The 27,973-nt window shown below is 40.2% G+C and overlaps 1 protein-coding gene across 3 annotated transcripts in view; it reads left to right on the top strand.

Annotated features, from left to right (window-relative positions):
* LOC124644507 (nuclear pore complex protein Nup98-Nup96) overlaps positions 1 to 27,973 on the top strand; it is a 65,863-nt gene that overhangs the window by 12,465 nt on the left and 25,425 nt on the right. The window contains exons 2-20 of one of the 3 annotated variants that reach the window (XM_047183929.1): positions 9,220 to 9,347; positions 11,282 to 11,410; positions 12,032 to 12,241; positions 12,769 to 12,903; positions 13,390 to 13,532; positions 14,266 to 14,395; positions 14,938 to 15,117; positions 15,833 to 15,927; positions 16,482 to 16,632; positions 17,818 to 17,949; positions 18,785 to 18,904; positions 19,869 to 19,971; positions 20,262 to 20,374; positions 20,944 to 21,086; positions 21,634 to 21,785; positions 23,184 to 23,314; positions 23,911 to 23,950; positions 24,591 to 24,673; positions 27,029 to 27,193. In XM_047183929.1, coding sequence (XP_047039885.1) covers positions 9,305 to 9,347; positions 11,282 to 11,410; positions 12,032 to 12,241; positions 12,769 to 12,903; positions 13,390 to 13,532; positions 14,266 to 14,395; positions 14,938 to 15,117; positions 15,833 to 15,927; positions 16,482 to 16,632; positions 17,818 to 17,949; positions 18,785 to 18,904; positions 19,869 to 19,971; positions 20,262 to 20,374; positions 20,944 to 21,086; positions 21,634 to 21,785; positions 23,184 to 23,314; positions 23,911 to 23,950; positions 24,591 to 24,673; positions 27,029 to 27,193 — 2,398 coding nt within the window. In that variant the 5' untranslated portion in view covers positions 9,220 to 9,304. Of the gene's footprint in view, positions 1 to 9,216; positions 9,348 to 11,281; positions 11,411 to 12,031; positions 12,242 to 12,768; positions 12,904 to 13,389; positions 13,533 to 14,265; positions 14,396 to 14,937; positions 15,118 to 15,832; positions 15,928 to 16,481; positions 16,633 to 17,817; positions 17,950 to 18,784; positions 18,905 to 19,868; positions 19,972 to 20,261; positions 20,375 to 20,943; positions 21,087 to 21,633; positions 21,786 to 23,183; positions 23,315 to 23,910; positions 23,951 to 24,590; positions 24,674 to 27,028; positions 27,194 to 27,973 lie in introns of all 3 variants that reach the window. The other 2 variants (XM_047183930.1, XM_047183928.1) reach the window with 2 other exon arrangements.

Raw genomic sequence — 27,973 nt, 5'->3', positions numbered from 1 at the left:
AAACACACTGAAAAAAGTTTCTTTATATACATATAAAAAAAAAGTTAAAGTTATACTTTTTACTGTTCAGTTAAAATATTTTGTTAATATTTTTGTCTGCAAGTAAGTCCCATTTCTTCAATCTTCATAGCATTTAAATTTTTATATATTAGTATAAGTATATTTATAGTATAATATTTATTATCTAAGTACTTATTTATATGTAATTTTGGTGTCCTAAGCCGATTATCGGCTACGGCGGCTGTTCTCATATAAGGAGATCAGCCAGCTGCGCAGGACATATTATAGTGCACAAGCATTTGCGCAGACAAAGGCCTAAATACCGAAACCCCTAATAAAAATAATAATACAGGGTAATGTTTCGTTAGCTAGAGCTACTTACGACCGTTTCAATATTCTATCTGTAATTTTGCTTACTAGAGATAGGTATTTGATATAACTTGGGGTATGGGGTTTATGTCGAAATTTTATATCTATTAAGCAAAACAAATACTATTGGGAACGCCCGTTAACACATAGGTCTATACTTATAGACTTTGTGTACTAATTTCACAAATAAGACACAAAAAAGTTATACATAAAAGCCCAAATGTGTATTGATTGTCTAACTTCAATATTCCTACGGTAGTTAACGTCAACTATTCATACTGCCTGGTTATTGAACTTCACGGTTGGAATAACAAAGTCAGTGAGTCATTAGACCACTCAGATAACGTAAAGATATATAAATTAAAGTCTCAACCAGGGGCCCAGGTAACTGGGTTGATGCTGCATGAGGTTAGACTGGAAGCCGACCCCAACATGGTTGGGAAAAGGCTCGGGAGATGATGCTACATATGTTCGGATGGGATGGGAACGTGGCACTCACGGGCTTTCATGTCCTGGTCCCGTTCTCGCTCCCAGCCGAGGTTTAATCTCGTCACTTATGCAATGGCCTTTAGATGGTCTCTTAATTAAGAATTATATCTATCGCGGGTTCGATACCCGTGCTTATTAACAAATATTTTAATGGCTCGATATTTAAATAGTCAATCCCCCGCACTCAGAGACATTTAATGATAACTTAAGTCATCCTTAGTGACAGATTCTCATAGAAATTCTGCACTAAGGAACGGCTTAAGTAACCATTAAATTTTAATGTGCGTGTGTCCAAATGTCTCTTTGTACATATAATATTATTTAACAACGAGATGGAAAAAATATAACTTAATAGCTTAACCCCCGCGGTTTCACCCGCGTCTCAAGGGAACTATTTTCTGCACATGGATAAAAAGTAGCCTAAATGTAATATGATATATGAGCTTTATTACTGCCAAGTTTCATCAAAATCTATCCCGTAGTTTTAAAGTGACAGAGTAACATACATGAATACAAACTTTCGAATTTATAATATACATAAGTAGGGTTATGGAGGGTTTACACGGGTGACTAAAGCCGCACGATTTTTGCCGTGCGGCGTAAATCGTCCATCTAAATGGCAATTCGCAAGGGCTTATGTTTAACTGATCACCAGATATAGTAACAAACAGCAGACAAAAATAGTAAATGATCACCAAAATGAAACTCGCATTTTAATGTAAAACTATCACCAAAGTTTTAACACTTTTCTATCCTATTTAAGTGAAATTACTCCAAAATAAATCATGCGTAAACCAAAAATAGTAAATGATCACCAAAATTAAACCACCATTTTAAAGTAAGATTATAACCAAAGTTTTTAAATTCTGCTATCCTATTTAAGCAAAATGAGTCCAAAAAAATCATTGTTATCCCAAAAGTAGTAAATGATCACCAAAAGTAGTAAATGATCATCAAAAAAGTTTTTACATCTTGCTATCCTGTTTAAGTAAACTGACTCCAAAAAAATAAGTTCGGCCTGATAAAATAAATGTAATAACATTTTGGGGACCCTTTTCCTGCACTAGCGTGGAAAATTGTCTATTGCATGCCTCTAAACAGTGCGATAAGAGTGTATTGAGAAACACATTCTTCTTCTTCTTTCTCCTGCCCTGTTCCCAATTTTACTTGGCGTCGGCGCAATATGTCATTTTCTTCCATTTTCCCCTGTCACTCGTCATACTGACACTCACGCATGCATTGCAAGCCGGACACATAACTTAATATGGCATCATAATACCTTATTTGGTAATAAGCCTACATTTTATGGCAATCACAGTGACTTATTTAGGCAAAAATAATACATTAATTTGGTCGTCAAGAGTTGGTGATCATTTACTAAATTTGGTGGTCGAATACAATTTAAAGTGAAGTCGTGACTAAAATAGCTGGTACTATTACATTTTTAGACTTAGTTTTCTGGTGTTCAGTAGATATTTCTGGTTGCAAAACTTAGGGTATCAAAGCATTTTATGGTGGTCATTATATTTGTTCCCATTCGCAAGTGACTAAGCCGCAAGCCCCGAAGTTGGGTAGCATCCGACTTGGCCGCGCGGCCAAAATTGTGCGGCTTTAGTCACCCGTGTAAACCCCCCATTAGAATTAAGATACATCTACTTACAATGCAAGATATACCAACTTTTAAGCAAATGCTAGCTTAAATAGTTAAATGCTACATAAACATATTTTTAACCGACTTCAAAAAAAAAGTAGGTTCTCAATTCGTCGAAATCTTTTATTGAATCACCGGACACACTAAGCTTATGACGTATCGTCAAAACCTACGTATTTGAGTGGGTCGTCGCTTCTGATATGATATCATTTAGTCAACTGAATTATTGATTATCCCTACTAATATTATAAATGCGAAAGTAACTCTGTCTGTCTGTCTGTTACGCTTTCACGACTGAACCACTGAACTGATTTAAATTTGACACACAGATAGTCTAGGACTGAAGTAAATATATCCATCTATTGCCAGAGTCTAGAACCTGAGAAAGGATATGGGTTACATTTTATCCATCTGCGGGTAGTAGTTCCCTCGGGACACGGGTGGAACCGTATGGTATAGCTAGTTTTGATATCAGCCAAATATAATAAGTATGCAACTCATTCATGCTCAGAGCCAAAACTCTATATGCTACATTATTTCTATAGCGGGTTCGATTCCCGTGCGTAAGAAATATTTTGATTCCCGGTTCTTACTGAGTACCGATTTGATCTACGCACATAGGGGTATTTTGCACTTTTAGCCGGGCGAAACTAGTAAAAACAAACTTTCACATAAAAGAAAAAAATTCTACTTGTTAGCCAGCCAGGTAACTACTGAACGAAATCTGAGCTTTTTTGGACTCCTACCCACACGCCAGCTACCCACAAATCTGTCAGAACTTGATCGTTGTCACATGCACTCACGTCAGTTACTGACTACATTAAAAACGTGCCGTGTTTGATACCTCAGAGTTTTTTATTGTGAGTTAGATAACCAAAACTACTATGGATTATCATAATACAGGTAAGAACAGTTTTATTTGTTATGATTTACTAATAATAATAATAATAAGCCCCGCAGGGCATCTGAGGCGGATGACGGGGAGTAGCGACCCCGCGGGGCTATATATCCGAGTGCTCCAGGGAGAGTATACTGTCCCCCACCTCCGGCTTGCCGGAGTGAAGCATGACGGGGGATAGGTCTCCCGCCTCTTGGCTTGCCTTCATCGGCCGGTCAGAGTGGAGTCGCTAGAGCAAGGTTAGTCCTGCTCGGAGGGTAGGTGCCTCGTGGTAAGTGGCGAGTGGGCCGGTGATGCTGGACCCACAGGGAGCGCGTGATCTGCGTTTAAAGTCCGCCGAGGTATCCTCACCCTTCTCAGCCGCTCATGTCCCTGTTGCCCTCTTGTTGCTTTTCAGTGACTGATTCCCGGGGGCCCAGTAAGTGAGTTGGCGAGTCTCCACCTGCCATTTTAACATGTATTTAATACATTGTCATCGGCAGGTGCCATAGTTCCCGTAGTTTCCCCATTCCTAGTCCATTAGCATCCCATCACAATAGCCTAAGTAGTTTTTCATCCATAGTTAGCAATAGTTTAGCACAGAACCGGGGATTGTCCTTGGGCACATTTCTATAGTGTATACAGGGATAATCGTCGGTTTTGTGTTACCATTTCATTAAAGTTGTCTCAAAAGGGCTTCAGCGTGTTGGCTTCGGCCCCACGTTCGCCTTCCAAAAATCCGGGACTCTGTAGTCCCGTGGTCGGTTAGAGACATACAAATAATAATAATAATCTTCCACGCCGATTTCGGCAACGGCGACCACTTCGACCCTAATGGCGTGCGTGTGCTCTCATGTGGCTGGAGTATCCAATTTTGTGCGTGAAAGTCCGCGCACACTGCGGACATGTCAGGGTACCAGCCACAAAGTTGTAGTTGATAGCTACAGGTGGTCGAGCTTTCAACTCATCTCGTTTGGCATCCAACTCAGAAAGTCGGCGTGCTTCAAAGTCAAAGACTTTGGCTTTAACGCGGCTTCTCCAGTCTCTGCGGTTGGATGCCAGATTCTCCCACTGAGACGGGTCAATGGAACAGCTTTTCATGTGACGCTTCAGCACATCCTTGTATCGCAGCAGCTGTCCGCCACGTTTCCGCTTGCCCTCCTGCAACTCGGAGTAGAGGATGCGCTTGGCCACTCTAGTATCCGGCATGCGCAGTACATGCCCGCACCAACGAAGCTGTCTCCTCATGAGGTATGCTTCAATGCCACCTACATTGGCTTTCCTCAACACTTCTGTGTTACGCACACGATCAAACCAACGGATATTTAATATTTTGCGCAGACATTTGAGGTGGAAGCGGTCTAGTTGCTTGATGTGGCGTCGGTACGGTGTCCATGTTTCCGCTGAGTAGAGTATACAAGGCAACACAACTGCCATATACACAGAAACCTTTGTGGATATCTTTAGGTCATGGGAGCTGAAGACCTTCTTGTCGAATTTGCCGAAAGCAGCGGCTGCAGCACCAATTCTGCTATTGATTTCGGCGTCAAGGTCGCACTTTGCTGTTATAGTGCTCCCCAAATATCGAAATTTATCGACCTGCTTCAGGACATCTTCACCAAGCATAATGGTCAGTTCTTGACGTCCGTGATTATCTGAAGACATTACTTCTGTCTTTTTGATGCTGATTTTTAGACCAAATGTACAGCACTGCTTGTGAAGGTTCGTGACTAGCTGTTGCAGGACTTCAGGGGATTCAGCCACGAAACAGAGGTCATCTGCATACATAATGTCCTGTATATGTGCATAGGACACCTTTGTGGTCGCCTTGAGTCTATTCAGGTTGAAAAGTTTGCCGTCAGTCCGATAACGAATACGAACTCCTTCAGGAGAAGAATTCAATACTTCCCGGACTACAACTGCGAAATATAATGCAAACAATGTGGGAGCCAGGACACAACCTTGCTTCACTCCACAGGTGACGGAGAAGAAGCTCGATTGGTCATCTTCAACCGCTACACAACATTGCATGTCATCGTGCAGGAGTCGCAGGAGTCTTATGAACTTCTCTGTACACCCCAACTTTCTCAGTACCTTCCAGAGGGCCTCGCGAGGGACGCAGTCAAAGGCTTTTTCCAGATCAATAAAGCAGAGATACAAGTGCTGTCCCTGCTCTCTACTTTTTTCCTGGAGTTGACGGACTGCGAATATTGCCTCACAAGTTCCTCTGTCTGGTCTGAAACCAAATTGGGTTTCCGGCAGAATCTTTTCAGAGAGGTTCCTGAGGCGGTTTAGAAGTACTCTGGCGAAGACTTTTCCAGAGACAGAGAGCAGTGAAATACCGCGGTAAGAACCACATTCCGACCGGTCGCCTTTGTTCTTATAGAGAGCCCTGACGCGTGATAACTTAAAAGTTTCAGGAACTTGTTCTTTCTCCCACATAAGCACAAACATTTCCCAGACGCGCGAATGCAGTTCCTCGCCGCCGTACTTCAGAAGCTCACCTGGTATAAGGTCTAGGCCAACCGCACGCTGATTTTGCTGTTGTTTGATGGCACAAAGCACCTCATGTTTAGACAAGGCATCATCCAATTCTTCTGCTATTTGAAGTTGAGGCAAACTGTCTATGTAGTGTAGATCGGCTGTTCGATCTACATTAAGTAGATTATTGAAGTGTTCTGCCCAACGATCTAACACTTCATTTTTGCTTTTCAGCAGACTTTTACCATCCAGCGACTTCAGTGGTACCTTTATGAAGTTGGTGGTACCCAGGAGATTGCGAATTTCGCTATAGAAATCACCGAGCTGATTACTATCAGCAAGCCACTGGATGTATTGAGCCTTGTCTTGCCACCATTTATCTTTAGTGTGTCTCGTGAGTTTACGCAACTCACGGTCACACTCTCTTATAAGTGTGCTGTTATTACTGCGCCTGAGAAGGTCTCGGTGTTTGGCAATAGCTTTAGAAAGAACTTCGTCGTTCTCATCAAACCAGTCTTGCTTGCGTTTATTTTTTAGCCCTATGGTGTTAATGGCTACGTCAAGAATGGACGACGATAAAGCGTTCCAGTCTGCATCAATATCACCGGTATTTTGATGAGAGTGTATATCACATGCCAGCGTTTCAGCGTATTTGCTTCGGGGTCCCGGATGTTTGAGTTTCTCAATGTTTATGTTCTGAGGCTTTTTCCTGCTAGCCCTGAATGGTCGCCGAAGGCAAAGACGCAGTTTGGTGACAATTAGTCTATGGTCCGTCCAGCAATGAGCACCGCGCATAACACGAGTGACTAGGACCTGAGAGATGTCTCGCTGCCTCGTGATGGCATAGTCAATGAGGTGCCAGTGCTTAGAACGTGGGTGCATCCACGTAGTTTTGTGCTTAGCAGCAAGGCGAAACATGGTGTTTGTGATTGCAAGTTGGAATTGAGCACATAAACTAAGCAGCAACTGGCCATTAGAGTTGATGTTGCCTACCCCATGTCTACCCAAAACTTTAGGCCACGCTTCATAATCTTGACCAACTCTAGCATTGAAGTCCCCTAACAAGAGAATCTTTTCTCTGTTCGGTATTTTATGGAGACATTGTGTAAGTTCTTCATAAAATTTATCCTTGATGTCGTCAGAACTACCTAGCGTCGGTGCATAGACACTGATAACATTAAGGAAATTGTCACCGTCTAAGTGAAGGCGCAATGTGGTTATACGGTCCGAGATGTGGATTGGACATTCTTGAAGTGTCTTCACAAGATTATTCTTGATCACAAAACCAACTCCCGACCTTCTTGGTTCTGTTGCAGCAGTGCCCTTCCAGTAGAAAGTGTAGCCACCGCCATGCTCGACTAGCTCGCCCTCATCGGCAAGGTGGGTTTCGCTTACAGCAGCTATATCAATGTTGTAGCGGCGGAGTTCTCGAGCAACTATGGCTGTTTTCCGTTCTGGGCAGGCGTTTGTCTCGCGGTCGAGAAGGGTGCGAACATTCCATGCACCAAAAGTTAGTAAAGGTGTTTTACGTTTATTACTGTTGTTGTGTCGACCACGAATAAAAAGATGCGGAAGCAGCCGTGGTTACTGCTATCCAAAGAGTGTTTGGGGTGAGCATTTTTTTAGGGCACCTTTTCTAGCCCCCTCCCAGGCTGAGCAAGGAAAGCAGTGCTCCCCTAAAAAGGGCTGCTTTGTCGCTCTGGGTGCTGCCGGATTCCCTCTGTCCCCCCAGCTCAAAGAGAAAACGACCACGGCATGTACTCACACCCCCAGAGCCGCTAGTGTGCAGGTCTCAGACAAAGCTCAGGTTGCATCAGCCCGAACCTCTCTACCTCAACCTATCGCCACTAGTCTTCGCCAAATCGGGGTCCATTATACGGAAGCAGTCAGATGCGCAGGATATATTACAGTGCTCAAACATACGCGCAAACGCAAGAGCACTCTCTCGTCTAACATCCCTTTATCCGATGGAACGGTGAACCGCTACGATCGGAGAGATGTTAGATGCAGCAGTTTGACATACGATAACACGATCCCTATCGCTGCCTCTAGGCCTTCCTGCGATGCCTCGGTGTCTTGCCACCAGTGGTGGTCTGCTATTTAGCCAAGACACAATTTCGGGGGATTTCCGATCAGGCTTGGGAGATGTTGTTACCAAGCGCCGGCGCCGACGGTAGCCGCCGCGCTACTGATGGCGCTCGCCGCCGTGCGACACTGTGCACGACACTGTGGCGCCCTCCAGCGGACACGCCAGGTACTGTGGAGAGCCTGCTGGCGCACACGTCCGGCGCCGGCGGCGACCGCCGCGCTAATGTTTACGTGTAATTTTAAGATACAAAATCAATTTTTGACATTCAACAGTTTTTAACGTTTTTTTGTATGAATTCTACTATTCTCAGGGATTAAAGTTATCCTTCCGAGTGTTTCCGGGTAACGATTTCTGTTGTAACGTATTACAAAATCTCTCAGGTGATAGATATTACACACATTGGGTGCTACTTTTTGCTACTTTGCTTGAAAATAATGGTTAATGGTTTTTAGCTAACATCAGCAGAAAAGTCTAAGTTTTGTCGAAAGTAGCAAAAAGTAGCACCCAATGTGTGTAATATCTATCACTTGACAGATTTTGTAATACGTTACAACAGAAATCGTTACCCGGAAACACTCGGAAGGATAACTTTAATCCCTGAGAATAGTAGAATTCATACAAAAAAACGTTTAAAAATGTTGAACTTCAAAAATTGATTTTGAATCTTAAAAATACACGTAAACATTAGTAAATCATAACAAATAAAACTGTTCTTACCTGTATTATGATAATCCATAGTAGTTTTGGTTATCTAACTCACAATAAAAAAACTCTGAGGTATCAAACACGGCACGTTTTTAATGTAGTCAGTAACTGACGTGAGTGCATGTGACAACTATCAAGTTCTGACAGATTTGTGGGTAGCTGGCGTGTGGGTAGGAGTCCAAAAAAGCTCAGATTTCGTTCAGTAGTTACCTGGCTGGCTAACAAGTAGAATTTTTTTCTTTTATGTGAAAGTTTGTTTTTACTAGTTTCGCCCGGCTAAAAATGCAAAATACCCCTATGTGCTACGTCCAAATCCACTCAGCCGTAAGTAAAAGCGTATTAAAGCAACAGTGTTATGTATGACGTGGGCACTATTTTTTAAATATGGATAAAAATTTGCTTATATGTTATCCTGTTAAATGAGCTTATTACTGCCAAGTTTCTTAAAAATCCATACTGTGATTTTTGCGTTTTTTTGTGACAGTTATAAAAACATAGACTTAGGAATTTATCATCTGTAATGTAATAATTCAATGTGTATTTCTCTTGTTTCAGAAGTCATGATGTTCAAAGTCTAAATAAAAATAGTTTATAAGTGAAGTCAACAATTGGATTATAAGGAAAACCCGGAAATATCGACACCATGTTCCAGAAACCAGCTTTTGGTTCTAACACGACCAATTTTGGTAAGTCTTCTATTATTTTTTTTAAATCATCTGCCTAGCCTTTTCCCAACTATGTTGGGGTCGGCTTCCAGTCTTACCGGGTGCAGCTGAGTACCAGTGTGCCACAAGAAGCGACTGCCTACCTGACCTTTTCAACCCAGTTACCCGGGCAACTCAATACTCCCTTGTAAGAATGTTTTTTGGCAGGTTCACTATCTTCCCGTGGGAAGAGAACTTTCGCCCCTACCCGGAAAACAATGAAATAATTTTTCAAATCGGTATATTGATTCTGAGCTTTTAGGGTACTAGCCGTTTCCCCGCGGTTTCACCCGCGTACCGTGGGAACTACTGCCCATACCGAGATAAAACATAGCCTATGTTACTCGGGAAGAGTGTAGCTTTCCAACTGTGAAATAATTTCCGTAGTTTCGGAGCCTTTAAGGCAAAACAAACAATTTCTTTTTAATTTTCTCTCTTTATTATGAGTCTATATTATTTTTTAACTGCCTCGTTGGTCTAGCTGTCGCTAGTGCGGCTGCTAAGCACGAGGTCTCGGGTTCGATTCCCGAGTCGGGCCGAAATCGCTTTGTGGGTTTTAGAAGACTTTCACAAAGCAGCCCGGAGCCTGGAAACTGGTGATTGATACACCCGTGCATCGGAGAGCACGTAAATGTCGGTCCTGCGCCTGATCTCTCTCCGGTCGTGTCGGATTACCGTCCCATCGGGCTATGAGAGTTAAGGAATAGTGAGTGCACCTGTGTCTGCGCAAATGCTCGTGCACTATAATATGTCCTGCGTAGTTGGCTAATCTCCTTACACGAGAACAGCCGCCGTAGCCGATAATCGGCTAGGAGGACATCAGTATCATCATCAGTATATTATTTTTGCTTGCTTATCAAAAATACCGTTTCCATTTATATTGCTGCGCAATTTACTCAGAAATTTTCCATGACGTCACAAAGCAATGATGACTCATACGTACAAATATGTGTGACGTAAGCCTGAGTCATAGTTATTTTTAGCTCGCACTATCTTTTGCGCAGTAGGTATACGAGTTCGATTACTGAGTTGAGGAAAATGTTTTCTTTGAAACGTACTTGTGTCTATTTTGATACCGACTTTCATAGCGAGTTTTTGGAAGTCGGTTTATTAATATGTTTTTTTTATTGACTTTCAATTTCTTAGTAATTTTTTGGCCAGTGGGTGGGTACCCTTTTCACACCTCCGCTAAACGCTGATACTTACGAACTTTAAAAAAATAATAATAACACCTACTTCAATAAAATGTACTTAAAATCTTCTCTTAAGTTTGACAAATAGGTACTATGCTGAGAATCCCATCAAAATCGGTTAAGACAAAGTTAAAATAATCGCGCACAAACATACATACATGCGGGTCAAATTGAGAACCTCTTTATTTGAAGTCATAATTCAGTGACGACAAAAAATTTGACGACAACATTATGTATAATGTTTTCTTTATATTTTTATACAGAATGTGACTAATGAATACTTATAATGTAATCAAAACAATGAAATTCTATATCAGCTGTAAATGGCAATCATAGATTAAACGAAGCCATGATAAAGATAATACGTCGGTACATGCAATATTATTGTAATACATTTTCAAGGACATGTTTCAAGGTCATGAAGTATTTATTTCTAAAACTGTTGAAAGAAGTTTTAAAAGAATATTGTTTGTATTTCAGCTGAATTATTATTTATATTATATTTGAGCTTACGTCTTTGGCACTGTTTAATAAAATGCCTATAATAATCACCACAGTGTTTAGAATAGTCTAGCTTTTTCAAAATTATTATCTTAGACCACTACACAAAACAAAAACCATTCAAAACAACATCCCAACTTCTTTACTTTAAAAAAATAAACACAACACAACACAAGGTCACATCCTAAGGTCAAGGTCAATAATTTCCTCTGCATCCCGCAGGGTCGTTCAACGCGGGTACGTCGACGGCGTCTCCGTTCGGCGGCTTCAAGCCGGCGACGGGTACCAGCGCGTTTGGAGCCCCGCCTGCCTTCGGGGCTGCTACGTCAACCCAGCAGACTACGGGTGGAGGTATGTTGTACTAACCTTTGTATATGAAGATATAAGGTATACAGACGATATGTACTTCTTCCATAGAAAAGATGAATGGATTGTGTGAAAGTCGACATAGTTGGAAATAATGTTAATAATAATGGCATCCACGGCCGATTTCGGCCACGGCGGCAGTTCTCATTTAAGGAGATCAGCCAGCTGCGCAGGACATATTATAGTGCACGAGCATTTGCTTGGACACAGGTGCACTCCCTATTCCTTCACTCTCATAACCCGATGGGACGGCAATCCGATACCACCGGAGAGAGATCAGGTGCAGGAAATAATGTTACTTGTGAGATGAAGGCAGTACATAGTAGTCCGACCAGTAGTTCCTGAGACTAGCTTGTTCTAGGAAGCAAACAATACTTTAACTGGCTGTTTCTGGCCATTTCACCCGCATCACGTTGAAACTACATTCTATACCTTAATAAAATATAGCCTACATCATCATTCAGGGAATAGATTAGCTTCCCAACGGCGAAAAATCACACAGCAAATCGGTTCACCAGTTTCGGAACCTTTAAAAATGCCCAAAACCATTTGTCCTCTTTATAATATTAATTTCATAAATCTATAACCCACTACATTTCTTCCCAGGTCTATTCGGCTCCACAAACACCACAGGAGGCCTGTTCGGTGGCTCCACAGCATCCACGTCTACAGCGGGCTTCGGTGCGAGCACCTCGGGCTTCGGTTTCGGAGCCCCCCAGCCTGCTAGCGGAGGCCTATTCGGAAATACTTCTACCGTAGGCGGAGGACTGTTTGGGAATCAACATAATCAGACCGCTTTCGGGGCTAAGCCTACTGGTGAGAACTTTTACTCGACTGATAAGAATCAAAAAAGTTTATGTTATTCGCACGTATTTGTTTCGGATTCGGCTCGATAACCCAAGTGTTCTTAGATATGTGAAGTTATAAAAAGCAGCAATAAATAAACACATAAGCAATTTTCGGTTGTAAGAAAATATATAAAAAAAATTTCGCCAGCAAGAAAAATTGCATAATCAACTTGGGCAATCGCAGTGGGGACCTTCCTAACTATATGATCAAGTGATATAGGACGGTCCCCCAACTGTGATTATTTCTATAATATTATCTTATTAACAGTCGGATTTATTTATGTTTTTTTGTAACGTTTCTTAGCTAGTCATGTATTGTCATCACTCAGAGCGTGAGCAAAATTTCATTCTAATCGAAGACCGGGAAGTGGGTCAAATTATGATTCCAAGATTTTCTTACATACATAGTTACAAGTGAAGCTAATATAGGCGTGTTAAAAAAAATCTGTGTAATAGAATAGAAGTATACATATATTAAATGCAATCTCTCTCTAGGTTTCGGCTTCGGCAGCACGAGTACAACTGGTGCCGCGTCGGGCAGTCTGTTCGGCTCGACACCAGCCACGGGTACCGGACTATTCGGACAACAGAACAACACCATCGGAGGTGGACTGTTCTCTAATAATACTGGTGAGTTTGTCTGTATGTGGAAGTGCTTTTGTTAGAAAATAGGTGAACATTTGTAGCTTTTACCCGCGTTCAAACTTGCGTAGCGAGGGAATTAAAAAAAATGTATGTGATTTATTGCGTCACATCTACGAAACAGTCAAAGGATGATGTCTCTTTTACCCAAATGTCTTTGTGACTGTGTCAAATCCAATATGGCGACAGAGATGACGATTAGATTGTGTAAAAGAAATCGAAAATCATCATCATCATGCTTCTGTGTATGCATGTATATTTGTTGCTCTTTTTCGCAAAAAGTACCGAATGGATTTTGATGAAACTTATAGTCCTCCAAGTCCTCCCATCAAAATAACATATATGTAGGCTTCTATTCATCATAGTGCTGGCATCAAACCGCTATTGAAACACCTTTATTCCCACAACCTTATAGTCGATTTTTCAAACAACATTTTTATTAACATTACACTAATATTTCCCCATTTTCTTCAGCAGGAGCATTCGGTCAACAGCAACAGCAGGCAACTGGCACAGCACACGTCAAGTACAACCCTGTAGTCGGCACCGACGTGGTCGTCAAGTCTGGCACCTCGCAGAATGTCAACATCAAGCATCATTGTATTACTTGTATGAAGGTCAGTTGGGTTCTGCCAAACTTTTTGTCGTCATTCATACATCCTTATAAGGCATATAAGGCTTTGTCTCGTCCCACTGCTGGGCCGCGGCCTCCTCTCACACGGGGAAGGATTGAGCGTTAATCACCACGCTTGCTCAATGCGGGTTGGTGTTTTCACACTTTCTAGTAAAGACTAGCTTCCGCCCGCATAGAGATCGGTAATATCGCGTTTACAAGAGAATTCTTCAAAAGTCCGGGATAAAAACTATCCTATGTTCTTTATCAAGGTCCATTGTATCTCTGCACCAAATTTTATTAAAATCAGTTCAGTGGTTTAGACGTGAAAGCGTAACAGACAGACAGAGTTACTTTCGCATTTATAATATTAGTAGGGATTTAGGCCATTGGTCGTCACGATGATAGCCGAATCGACATTGCACATGCCGACACCTTCGTGTGCTAACTGCCGATGACATACAACAACCGATCCATCTTAATACTAGATTGAAATTTGACATAATTTATATGACCCTAATGTTCTATCGTCTTCAGTCAGTCGAGATATTTTATAAAATGAGTTCATCTATCTAGCTTTTTCTCAACGATTTTAGGGCTGGATTCCAGAATAACAGTATGAAGCTGAGTAACAGTGTACTCAGCTGCATCCTTATTATATATTTCCGTTATATATTGCAACAAATCTGTTATTTACGAGAAATATATCTAACCTATTTCCCATTCTTTCTCCTTAGGAATATGAGAACAAATCCCTGGAAGAGTTACGTCTAGAAGACTATGTGGCTGGTCGGAAGGGCAGCAGCGGAGCCGTGTTCGGTGGCTTCCAACAGCAGACGGAGAACAAGCCGCTATTCGGCAACACCTGTGAGTAAAGATAACATAAAATATAAAAAGTCATTTATTCAAAGTAGGCTGAAAATCAGCACTTATTTTTTTTCAAACTCAAACTCAAAATCGTTTATTCAAATTAGGCTGATAAATCAGCACTTTTCGAACGTCAAAAACAAAAGACAGCCCCCAAAACGCCCGCCCTTCACCACTTCCTATGTGTTATTGCTGGGAAGAAGAAGTGGCGCAACAAACTCCCCAGCAACACATGTCATTATTGAAGGTCAAGTTTACAAAAGACAGCCAGAGAGAGATCACAAGCAGGATCGAAATCCCGTGCATCGTGTCGCACGTTGATGTCGGTCCTGCTTGTGATCTCTCTCCGGTGGTGTCGGATTGTCGTCCCATCGCGCTATGAGAGTGAAGGAATAGTGAGTGCACCTGTGTCCGAGCAAATGCTTGTGCACTATAATATGTCCTGCGCAGCTGGCTGATCTCCTTATATGAGAACGGCCGTCATCCAAAACTCTAACTCTTGGACGCCAAAAATCTTACTTAAACCATTACTTCCCCTTCAGCATTCGGTCAACCAGCAACCACGAGCTCCAACTCAGTGTTCGGTGGGTCTGCCCTGGGAGGCGGCTTCGGTGCCACAGCCCCCACGTCGTCGTTCTCGTTCGCGGCCACCCCGGCGCAGCCCGCCACGCAGGGGCTGTTCGGACAGGCTAAACCGGCCTTCGGGGCTACGCCTGCTACCGGTGAGTTTTTTATACAGTACTAGCCGTTTCACCCGCGTCTCGTGGGAACTACTGCCCGCACCGGGATAAAATATAGCCTATGTTACTCGCAGATAACATAGCTTTCTAATGGTGAAAGAATATTTAAAATCGGTCCAGTAGTTTTTGAGTTTATCCATGCGGGTGAAACCGCTGGCAGAAGCTAGTATTAGTATAGATGTGTTTGACCGAAGATCACATTTAAACCTAAAGTAGTACACGCATACTGTGAATAGTAAAAAATCATTGATAAATAACAAAAAAAAATCTCACAGCCTCTTGCATACACAGCAACTATGTGTAAGGATCAATACTTTATTGTTTATTTACAAATTAACTTCTAATGCTCTGGAAATCTTCACTGAACAAATTACGTCACAACATATTTAAATTAAATTATTATACGCGTACATTGTTATTATACGTACTAGCAGCTTCCCACGATTTCACTCGTGTCCCATGGTAACTTCTTCCTTTACCGGGATAAAATATAGCCTTACTTTATTTATTTGGTTTGTTTGTTTACAGTAAATTAATTTTTCACATTTTTTCAGTGGTTTTTGAGCCTTTGAAAAATGAAAAACAACGTTCCCGGATAAAAAGCCTGCGATATTAAATACTTTAAAATTAAAGTCAAGTAAACAATCTCTATTTGCTTTTAATCTATTATGTATTACATGATATTTTATATTTGCAGGTGGCACGGGTTTATTCGGTGCTACTACTACGCAGGCGCCTACCTTTGGCACAAACACCTCCACATTCGGCTTCGGAACTAACACACAGCCACAGGTGAGATACACTCAACCACAGGTGAGATTATACAAAGTTTTGATGACATTACGACATTCAATTAAACTTCGCATATCTACTTTTACCAGTCGGGAATGAGCTATCGCAAAAACCTAAACTTAATGTTACATTTATTTTGATCAAAGTCATCATTCGGTATCTGAATAGAAAGTAGTCTCCTGAATAAATGGAGTAACCTCTGAACCAATTATCAAATCGGTCCGGTAGTTTTTGAGAGTAGCGCATTCAAAAACATGTGTTTTTGAACTTTATAAAATTACAGAATTAGAGATTTATCTGAAGAGAGCAACAGTTTTCATCCGAAAATAGTAGGTTTGAAAAGGCACGGCAGAACATTTACTATTGTGCATGTCTATCTATGGCGTTATAGTTTCCAAATGGACGTACCAATTTACACAATATTTTTCCAACTTTCACTATCACAGTTATTAGCTGTAATTTCAAACTAGTTCAAAAAGAAAAAAAAATATTTATTTTCAAATTTATTTGTTTCTATTTCCACCTATATTAATTAATCTACCCCCACCATACAGCAACAAACTGGCGGCCTCCTATTCGGCGGCGCGAAGCCGGCGACTTCCGGCTTCGGGACGGCGCCGACGAGCACCGGCTTCGGCGGCTTCGGCTCCACCGGCGTGTTCGGCGCCAAGACGCAGGCGCCCAGCTTCGGGACGCAGGCTCCTGGTATGTTTACATTAACTGTCATAAAATAATTATTTATTTCATAAAATGTAGTTAAACACTGGTACTCAGCTACATCGGGTTGGACTGGAAGCCGACCCCGACATAGTTGGGGAAAAGGCTCGGAAGATGATGAAAATGTAGTACAGTTAGTAACAAAATAGAATGTCAACGTAGGGATAGTTTCATAGAGGTCAAATATTAATAAGATTGTAGTGTAGAGTATTTCTCGGTGTTTCACTCGCATCTCGGGGAGGGACTACTTTCAGTACTCGGATGAAATATGGTCTATGTTACACAGGGATACTGTAGTTTCCCTACAGTAAATTTTTTTGTATTTTTTTTGTCAGTTTCGGAAACTTTGAAGTATAAATAATGAACTACCCCCTTACTTATAAAAATCTCTAATCACCTTCTAAGCAACATTTGAACTAATCTCTACTTAAAGCCTTAAGTAGTGATTAAATGTTAGTTAAGACATGCTTAAGCAACGTTTCAAAGTAAGAATTTTCTTAAACAGCCTTTAAGTATTACTTATGTAAAGAGATGAGAAACTCATGCTAATGTAATAGCCCATGATCGATTGATCATAATATAAGGTTAACTAACGCTTGCTGCGGTCATTCCGTGGATAGGTGACCATTTTGTCATGATGTCTTTCTGACTGATAAATAAGTGCTACTATAGCATACAAGAATTTTTAAGTGAGTGATACACACATATTTTATATTTTAAATTCTCTTTAGTGATTGTTTTTATTTTGAGTCTTTTCTTTAATTACTTACATATTTTAATATTGTTTTTTTTTTTTTTATATAGAGTCAATTTTAATATCTTAAGCTAGCTTAAGAACCATTTGAAATTTTGTACGCCATCATAAGGCAAAACATGAGTTGATACTACTTATAACACCTATGCTTTGTACCATGTTTTACAAAATAAAGTATCTTTATCTTTATCTTTACTGTTTCGGAAGGCACTTTAAAGTGGTTGTCGGCTGTCATTTGAACATCTTGGACAGTCGTTACGAGTAGTCAGAACCCAAGTGGTCTGACAAACAGTCTTACCTAGATGAATCAAGCTGCCCTAGTAACTGGGTTGGGGTGATTGTTTGGGTTGCCATAAGAATAGGCAGATGATGTGAACCTCTGTACAAATTATAACTAAATATAATTTTATCTTCCCCAGCATTCGGTTCGATGACGACTGGGGCCTTCGGCACGAGCACGTCTCAGTCGGGAGGCCTGTTCGCGGGACAGGGCTTCGGGAAACCCACCACGGCGCCTACATTCGGCTTCAACAATCCACAGACTGGGCTGGGTAAGTTTATAATACATATACTACATATATTGCCGTTGAGTGGAGACCATGGAGTAGCAAGCGCAGCGTAGGACGTCCACCAACAAGGTGGACAGACGACCTCATAAAGGTCGCCGAAAGACGCTGGATGCAGGTCGCCTCCAACAGGTATCTGTGGAGATCTAAGGGGGAGGCTTATGTTCAGCAGTGGACGTCCTATGGCTGAGATGATGATGATGATATATTGCCGGGGAATTTATTTCGCCACTTCTTGGCGGGCATTTTTGAGGCTTTCTTTGTAAACTTGACATTTAAAAAGTGCTGATTTCCAGCCTACTTTAAATAAATTACTGGTTAAAATATCTTGGGCTCTATGGCCAAAACCCCTTATAGTCAGATTTTTTACAAAAGAGTGTGTTCTAATTCGACAAATTACAGACCCAATGATAAGATTCTATAAATATTTAACACCAAATATGTACTCTGGGGGTGTACTGGAGATCGAGATTTGTCGTTTTGTCCATACATTAATCCATATATTTATTTTAAAGTTTCTCAATCGCATATTATTTCTGATTGCAATCCACTGTTGCCCCCTTGAAGTACAAATCATATTTCATTATGTAGGTCCCCGCTGTCATTGAACATCCTTGGCAGTTGTTACGGGTAGTTAGAAGCCAGTAAGTCTGTCACCAGTCTTACCAAGGGGTAACTGGGTTGAAGAGGTCAGATAGGGCAGTCGCTCCTTGTAAAGCGCTGGTACTCAGCTGAATCCGGTTAGACTGGAAGCCGACCCCAACATAGTTGGGAAAGGCTCGGAGGATGAGGATGATGATTCTTTTTTTCTACCCCACAGGAGGCGGTCTGGCTGGTTTAGGCACGAACACGTTTCAAGCGAAGCCGGCAGTGCCCGCGTTTGGACAACTCGGCGCCACCATGTTCAACCAGCCGACACAGAACAATACTTTTAAGACTGGTAAGTTGCTGTTATTTTATTCATTTACTTTATGTAACACTAGCTTCCGCACTAGTCCGCGGCTTCGCCCGCGTAGAGTTCGGTTATATCGCGTTTCCAAGAGAATTCTTCAAAAGTCCGGGATAAAAACTATCCTACGTTCTTTCGGTCTTTACGGTCAACTCAATCTCTGTATCAAATGTTATTAAAATCGACATTTTTGTGATGAGCATGCTTGTTCGCCGTGGTCTGGGTGTTACAATATGGATTTATTAATATGTGTATGTGAAGCTATATGTAGTTTATCAGTTGTGTTAGCACCCATAACACAAGTTAATTAATAACTTAGCATGGGGCTAACCGACCGTGTGTGAAAAAGGTGTGATAAAGCGGTGATTGGCCCGCAGCGCATCGCGTCATAGCCGTCACTCGGGATTGGTTCTTTGCTAATAAATCACTTCTGCGCAGATGTAGGTCAGAGCTCAAGATTCGTGCCGATAACTATACTGCCATTTTCCAGCAAAACCCATCCATCATCCCATCCGTCTTTCGTGCATGAAAAAATCGTAATCATCCATTCAAATGAACCATTATATAATACTAAACTTTTTAAATCCCCGTAAAAGTGATGAGGTGTGTGGTTGTCTGTGGCACTATAGATTTTACATATTTTTAACCGACTTCCCAAAAAGGAGGAGGTTCTCAATTCGTCGAGATCTTTTTTTTTAATGTATGTTCACCGATTACTCGAAGACGTCTTTTCGTTTTTTGTTTGCTAGGGTATACCTTCCAGGTGGTCCCATAATTACCAGGTCAGACTGACTGGTCACTGACTTCTAGGCCGATGCACCTAAGAATATTTTTTTTTTGCTTTCAGTGCTGGGAGTCGGTTTTTTTTTTAAGTTTTTTTACTGTCATCTATTTACATGATTTGTGGTGATTTTTATTAAAGTTTTATTAACTTATGTAAACATTTGTTCCCTAGGTCTAGACAGCGGCCTCGGCGGCGGTATGTTCGGCAACAACAGCTCGCTGGGGCTCGGCATGACGCTCGGCGGCATGCAGAACAACACTACTAGTGTCATGAAGTAAGTACATCATCATCGTCATCATCATCATCGTCGTCATCATTACCACTATCATCACCATCATCGTCATCATTCAACATCATTGGCAGTCCTTACAAGTAGTTAATTTATTGCTTACTTTTTGACCAAAATAAAAATAGCCTTTGGGTCACTTAAAGTGTCAGCAGTCGCTTTGCCAGATTATTTAACTTAATTGACGGGAAAAAATTCGTATTTGATTTGCCTATTTTCATTCAATAAACATATTATTTGACTTTGACAGACCATTCAAACTTTGATTTTTTTTTCAGCAACAGCCTCTCGGGTTCGTCGGCGGGCGGTAACGTGCACGAACAGATACTAACTCTAGCGGCCCGGCCTTACGGCGACTCGCCGCTTTTCAAGGACCTACTGCCTGATTCATGTGAGTATTTCTATAGATTTAAGATGTTTTTGTGCAGTTGACAGTCGGTCAGTTAGTGCTACAAGACATGGAAAGTTTAAATATATGACTACTAACTGTTTTCGCTCGCGTACAGTGTTAACAATTACCCGTATCTGGATAAAAATATAGCCTATATGCATCGGGGATAGTCTATATACCAACATTGAAATAATGTTATAAATTGGTATCTCAAATGCTGGATGCAGGTCGCCTCCAACAGGTATCTGTGGAGATCTAAGGGGGAGGCCTATGTTCAGCAGTGGACGTCCGCCGGCTGAGATGATGATGATGATGATCTTTAATGAACCTTCAATAAATCCTTACTAATGTTATAAATACGGAAGCATCTTTTGAACCGATATAAATGCATTTTGGTACACAGGTAGTTAAGAGCCCGAGAAAGGACAGGCTACTTTTTATCTGGGTTTTAAGTTGTCGCCTCGAGAAACAGCCTATTTGAAATGAAAACTTTTGACGTACTTTTTGGGAGCCATTAATGTTTTGTTCTATGTTATTTTTTGTCTAATATATTATATTTCCTCCTACAGCGACAACAGCCGAAGATGTGCTAAAGCCCACAAACCCAGCAGCAGTGAAGGCAGTGCTAGACAGCTCCAACAGTGCGGCGTACCGCGTGACGTCACCCACCGCCATACGCCTCACCGTCACCCCACGAGCTAGCAGCGATAAGGTACCGCATCCCCAGAAAGTTTTTTTTTTAACGACGTCAAAAATCATCAAATGCCCCCTCCCGCTGTGTGTTAGCAGCGGTGAGGGAGTGTCAGACTCTTACTGACTAAACACCGTCGTGTTCCGTCGTAGGCCGCGTATGTACCAGGACCGCGGTAACTCGCGCGAACAATCCCGCAGCCCCGATCCAGATCCAGAGTCAAAATCGGGATACCCGGGTAAAAAAAAAAACTATTGTTATCGGACGTGGGACGGCTTAACCCGGGTTGTTTTACATAGGGCGACTGCTTGTCTGTCGCCCTTAATCCAGTTACCCGGGCAAAGCACTACCCCTTGGCAAGAATGGTGTCAGACTTACTGGCTTCTGCTTCTGGCTACCCGTAATAACTGCCAAGGAAGTTCAATGACAGCCGGGACCTACAGTTTAACGTAACCTACGAAACGATCCCAGTATTTACACACAATTCCAAATGATTTCTTTTTGCATATTCTTTAACCAACTTCAAAAAATGGAATTTCCCAGTTTCTAACACAATTTTTTTCAACAGAAATCTCTATTCGACGGTTTAGAAGAAACAGACGCGAGTCTAGAAGACAAGCTTTGCCTGAAGCCGTCTCGCAAGCGTCTCGTGCTGCGCCCCAATCAGAGGGCGAATGAAGGTCATAACGATTCTGTCGACCATGCTAATGATACCGGCAGGTATGTGTGCAAGTAGTTTCTTAGTGGGACCCCAAATTAATTTATACGTTTTGTGATATTTAAGCTATGTTACTGCAGAGTTTCATTAGTTCAGTAACATACATAACCTATATCCTTACAAAATTTTGCCATATCGATAAATGTGTATATGTCACCGGAAAATAACAAGATCCGTAAGTTTATCAATTTTCTAGGAAGTTTATAAACTTTCGTAAGATTTTAAACGGGAGATAAATTGTAATATTTTACGTCCACATTTTCGTAAATTGATAAACTTACTGAACTCACTCGTAAAATAATAAGTAAGCAGTAACCAAACGCTACGCGCGATCTGATTGGTTGGCTGCCACGTGTCACTTCTTCCTAAGCATTGCCACTATGATCATTGACCAATCAGAGAGCAGTGTGTTATTTTACGTATTTCAAAGATCGTATATTTAAAAGAGTTTCTGTGATTGGTCGAACCATATAAAATTTTACGTATGACGTCGAAAATTTATAAATTTACGAAAATGTGGACGTAAACTATTACAATTTATCTCCCGTTTAGAATCTTACGAAAGTTTATAAACTTCCTAGTAAATTGATAAACTTACGGATCTTGTTATTTTCCGGTGACATATACAACATGTAACTTAATTAGCGCACATCCTGAAATTAGTTTGTTCAGAATCGTTTACTGAATCGATTTATATCATTTTTAATATAGGTAATTTTTTATCCCAAAAATAATTAAAACTACGGAAATTATTGTCATATTAACCCTGTACAGTTAAAACAAATTCAAATAGACCGTAACTCAAAGTAATAAGACTTCGCGTATTGTCGGCTTTTTCCGTAGTTTCGTTATGTTGTGTCGAGTCGAGCGGCGCGCGGCGCGATATTTGCGTGCGTAGTAGTATGACCAAAAAGTTCTCCAAGAATTGGTATAACTAATTTAGTAGATAACAATGCATATAGATGTTAAATTAAAAATTCAGTGTATGTATTATGATTATAACATAATATTCTAATTGGGGTGTTTGAGGGTGTGCGTTAATTACGTTACATGTTGTATACCGAAATGAGCGAGGAATCTAAATTTTTTTTATTTATTTATTAACTCTGCTCCCTCTATATTTTGACCTTAATGTTTGTTTAATTTTTTTTATGGATTTTTTAAACTAAAGAGCTGATATTATATATCAAAAAATGGTATTGGAAGCAATAAGGCGCATAAATTTCATAAAATTTCACATAGTGATTCAAATTCATATGTACAGCGAGAAATAGAACGAACACAATATGCATGAACATTTATTTACTCACACAAGTACGGGTCAGCCGCTTTCGCATAAAACATTTATACGTGAAATTGACCATTATTATAGCCTACTCAATAACTTATGTCCTCCTCAGATCACTAGAAGATCAGCCGCAATCCAACGGCGGTGTGCCGGCCGGCAGCCTAGCCGCTGATCAGCCGAACATAGACGAGGTGGACCGCAAACAGGACGACTATGTCTCCTTGAAGAATTCTGCTGGTAGACGTGAGTATATGTTTTATACTTCTTACATTATATACACTTATATACAAGGTGTTGATTTGCATTTGTGCCATACTTCAGGAGGAGGACATAAAATACGTAAATAATCGATTGGAGTTACAGTAGACGGGAAATAGTTAATATGCGCTGCTTTTTATGTCATTGTAATGTCATAGTATTTCAGAAGTAATCCAATTTTATGAATGAAATTTATGAATAATCGTTGCGTATGCTTTGTGTTTGCGTTTGTGTGAGGGAGCAGCACGGTTTAAGGCCAGTAACACACGCGCAAAGTTTAAATACGGCTAGATGACATTGACGGAATTCCGAAAAACAAAAATACGTACCAATTTTTTTGTTGATTTGGGTCGAGAATCATTAGCATAATTACGTCCTCGACTATGGCACGGATGCAAATCAACAGCTTGTATATACTTACAAGTTAGTAATGATGACTGTATTATTTAACGTCGAAATCAGTGGCTAATAAACCTAAAATATTTCGATTTTTGATGTTTTAGAGTTCTGTTCCCTATTTCTACGCATGTAGTGTTAATGTGTTGTATTATTATAAACTATTTCTTGTGTTTATATCGCAGAAGCTGATGTTTCTTCCGGCCCTGATAAACATGGAAGTTGGTAAGTCTTTTATCATTATCACATTCATACCAATATTATAAACTAGCTGGTGCCCGCGACTTCGTCTGCGCAGGTTTAGTATTTCGAACAATATGTTTACAAATTGTAGCCTATGTGTTATTCTAATGTATAAGCTATATTATTGTAAAGTTTCATTAAAATCCATTCAGTAGTTTTTGCGTGAAAGAGTAACAAACATCCATACATCCATACATACAAACTTTCGCGTTTATAATATTAGTAGGATAACATAACACAGTACGGTTTCACCCACATCTCATGAAACAACTTATCTCACCCGGATAAAAGTTATCCTATAGAATTTTTCGATCTAACTCCGAAGCTGAGCTTCCTAACTAAGAAATCATGAGATAAGTGAGTTCAATCAAACAATCAAACTCATCATCCTCCGAGCCTTTTTCCCAACTATGTTGGGGTCGGCTTCCAGTCTAACCGGATTCAGCTGAGTACCAGTGCTTTACTAGAAGCGACTGCCTATCTGACCTCCTCAACCCAGTTACCCGAGCAACCCAATACACCTTGAAACAATAAAAACTCTTGATTAGTATAGATTTTGTATTTACAAAATTTTAATGCACATAATTTCATTAAATTCATTAATATTCTTTTATTCTACTAGGCTCAGTGCATCTAAAATGCCGTGGGGTGACAAGGAGAAGTCTATTGATGGAGACCCAACGCCACGACTCTATCCTAATATTGGTAAGTCTTTTGTGTTATTCTAGCTTTAGCCTGCGGTTTCACTAGCTAAATCACTACATAGTATAAAACAAAGTCGCTTTTTCTGTCCCTATGTCCCTTTGTACGCTCAAATCTTCAAAACTACGCAACCGATTTTCATGAGGTTTTTTTTAAATAGATAGAGTGATTAAAGAGGAAGGTTTATATGCATAATAACATACATTATAGTTCGGCCATTCAGAGAATGCGTTCCTGACACGTCGCGATTGAACTGACGACGTAACTTTGCAATGGCGTTGCAGTTACGATAAAAATATTTTTGCTGGTTGTTTACCGTTTTAACAATTGAGGAGCATTAAAACAACATTATTATATCAATAATCAATGAATGTTATAATTTTGTGCCAAACTGAGTGTCAAATAACTTGGTAAACAATATTTTTCTAAATCTATACTGCGCTATTACAAGGTTATGTCAGCGGTTTATATTTTGTAGTGCTGTGCTAAAAATAACAGGCAAGTATCGTAATCTGTTCTTATACAGTTATAATATAAAATAATACGTTTTGATTTTCTTTTTAAGAATTGGAAAATAATGGACTATAAGACTTAATTATAACTTTTATGAAATATAAAAATAAAACTATGACCAAACCGCATTTTTATACTTAGATTAAAAATGGTAACCCCAAATGGCGTTATGGGCCGCCATTTTGTGACGCTAAAACAGTCGTCCGTTGTCGTTTCGTGCGCATAGACCACGTTTTTCAAGTGTTTTCGATCTGTTTTTATATGATTACCCGGCTTTTGTTAGACCGAGATATCAGGATTGATTCTGTTATTGATAATAATATAATTATACATGTAGGCGAAGATGATGATGAAGACACCACCTCCTCAAGCAAATCGGAGTCTGATTAATATTCTGTTCGCACATTCAATTCAATGTACTTGTAACAAAGAATAAATAAAACAATTTTATTATATGAATATTACCTTTTTTTGGTTTCCACTTAAATAACTAAAATATAAAACTAAAAAATAAAATATAAATGATTCCGCCAATTTAAAACGAAAATAATCTTAAAATAATGCGGCGGTTCATTTTGAAGGAACGGTAACGAACTCAGTGTTATGTTGTGCCCATCACTAGTCGTGACTAACTGATAGGTGTCAGGAACGCATTCTCTGAACGGCCGAAGTATAAATATTGGAGAAATACTGTTATCCCTTGCCAAGCCGGAGCGGGTTGCTAGTAAATAAAATATTAGTTTTAAAAAATTAAACGAATTGAGAACCTACTCCTTTTTTTGTGAGATTGGTTAAAAATGAAGTTATTTTGAATTTATAATGTCCTTACCAATAGAATTTGGGTTAACGCTGAGCCTGGACATTTCACAACTACGTTGCTTCACCTTATAATCAATTACATTTGTTAGTTAGCCTCTAGCTCGGAAGTTAAAAATCTAAAACTTTAAAACGGCTGAACCGATTGTGATGAACTACATACTGCCTTTGTATTTAATTGTTCTACTTTTTTCCTGTCTCATCAACTGTGTACATAAACTATTCGTATTTATTTGCATACCATAATGTTACAATGATGTTACAAGGGGCTTAAAGCTAGGTACATATTATGGACCCTGTTAGGGCACAGCAAAAGAAGGCTAGTGAGTTAATTACATAATTAGGTAGATACAATAGTGGATACTTAAATGTTTTGGACGATAAAATTTAGTCAAATGAATATAAGTTATTCATTCGACTATCTTTTTATCGTCTAAAGATCTTCTATCTTTTTTTCTTTAAAGAATACCTATTCTTTAACGCTGTTATTATAGTATAGCTGAAAACTACCGCTGTAACACCAGATTTCCCCTGAAAAAGTCGCCTTGAGCCGTTTAAAAGCCACAGTACCACATACACACATATCTATCAAATATATAAAACCCCCCTTTTAGTAAAAAAAAAACATTCAGATAAAGATTAATTTATTTGTTAAAAAACATATGCTATAAAAAAGGTGTTACAATATTATTTACAGCCAGTTTCTTCATCAAAAGTTAAAGCCAAAGTAAAAGTCAAAGTAATGTCTAAAGTAAAAGTAACGGTCAAATTCAATTTTTCTATTAGCTTTGCTATCACTTTAGCCTTGAAAAAACGAATTTGACCGTTACTTTTACTTTAGACATTACTTTAACTTTAACTTTTGATGAAGAAACTGGCCGTTACAGTTTCAGTATGTTTTGCCGTGTCAGGCGTACAAACATTTATTAAACATAAAATATAAAATCTATATTTGGATACTTAATTTAAACAAAACTTAGTATTCTGTTAGTAGTATGTTGTTTCACAATATAATATCCCTTTTTCTAGACAAGGACATTCAAGCCCAAGTATCAGAGCGCCGAGCCAGCTGGTTGACCACCAAACCGCTGCGGAAACCTCTCGTGTCCAACCCTGATGCTGCAGAGAACTCCGTCAGAGAACTCAGGGTTAGAGACCGCTCACACGACAAGGAGAATGTCGATACTCTGTCCGGTAAGTCAAAAACATGTAAAAAACCAAAAAATCCGACTTCATCATCATCTCCCGAGCCTTTTCCCAACTATGTTGGGATCGGCTTTCAGTCTAACCGAATTCAATTTCATTTTTGACATTATTAACTTAGGAGAATCGGGCCCCTGATATGTTAAATAGTTGTTGCGCCGGTGTATGTTCGTATCCGCCATAAAGTTTGCCTTTACCAACCTCCCCCCGTAGTGACGTCACCGTGCTCGAGCGCAGAGCGGCTTCAGTTCTGTAAGCATCGCTGCGGAGAGCAGACAGACTGCTCGCGATGTCAGAAAATTGCGCATCAGATCGGAGGATTATATGGTTTCCATTTATGTGGATTTGTAGATAGTGAACATACTATGCTGTATTAGATGGAAAAAATAGTTTAGCTAAAGGGTCCGTTCAGAGAGACCGGCTCGGAGAGCATCGGCGCGCATTTTTCTTTTCACACAGACCGGAATCGTCTGCAAGACCGAGAAAAAGTACGCGGTCGGAGCCGGTCGGCTCCTCTTATTATTTCACACCGAACGCATTCGAGCATTCTTAATGCCAAAACCAGTGCACATGCAAAAATAAACCTTACTACAAATACTAAGTACTCGATTTTCAACGTGTTAAGAATTTGCTCTCCTCTCCGAGCCGGTCTGTCTGAACGGACCCTTAAGGGATCTGTATCTAGTAAGTAGAAAATGACAAAAAAATTATTGTTTAAAGGATGGTTCCAAATTGGATGTTATCAAGTTCATCAGCAACACAAACTCTTCG

Source organism: Helicoverpa zea, chromosome 30 (assembly GCF_022581195.2).
Source record: "Helicoverpa zea isolate HzStark_Cry1AcR chromosome 30, ilHelZeax1.1, whole genome shotgun sequence".
NCBI classification, from domain to species: domain Eukaryota; kingdom Metazoa; phylum Arthropoda; class Insecta; order Lepidoptera; family Noctuidae; genus Helicoverpa; species Helicoverpa zea.
This window is presented reverse-complemented; position numbering and strand designations above follow the sequence as displayed.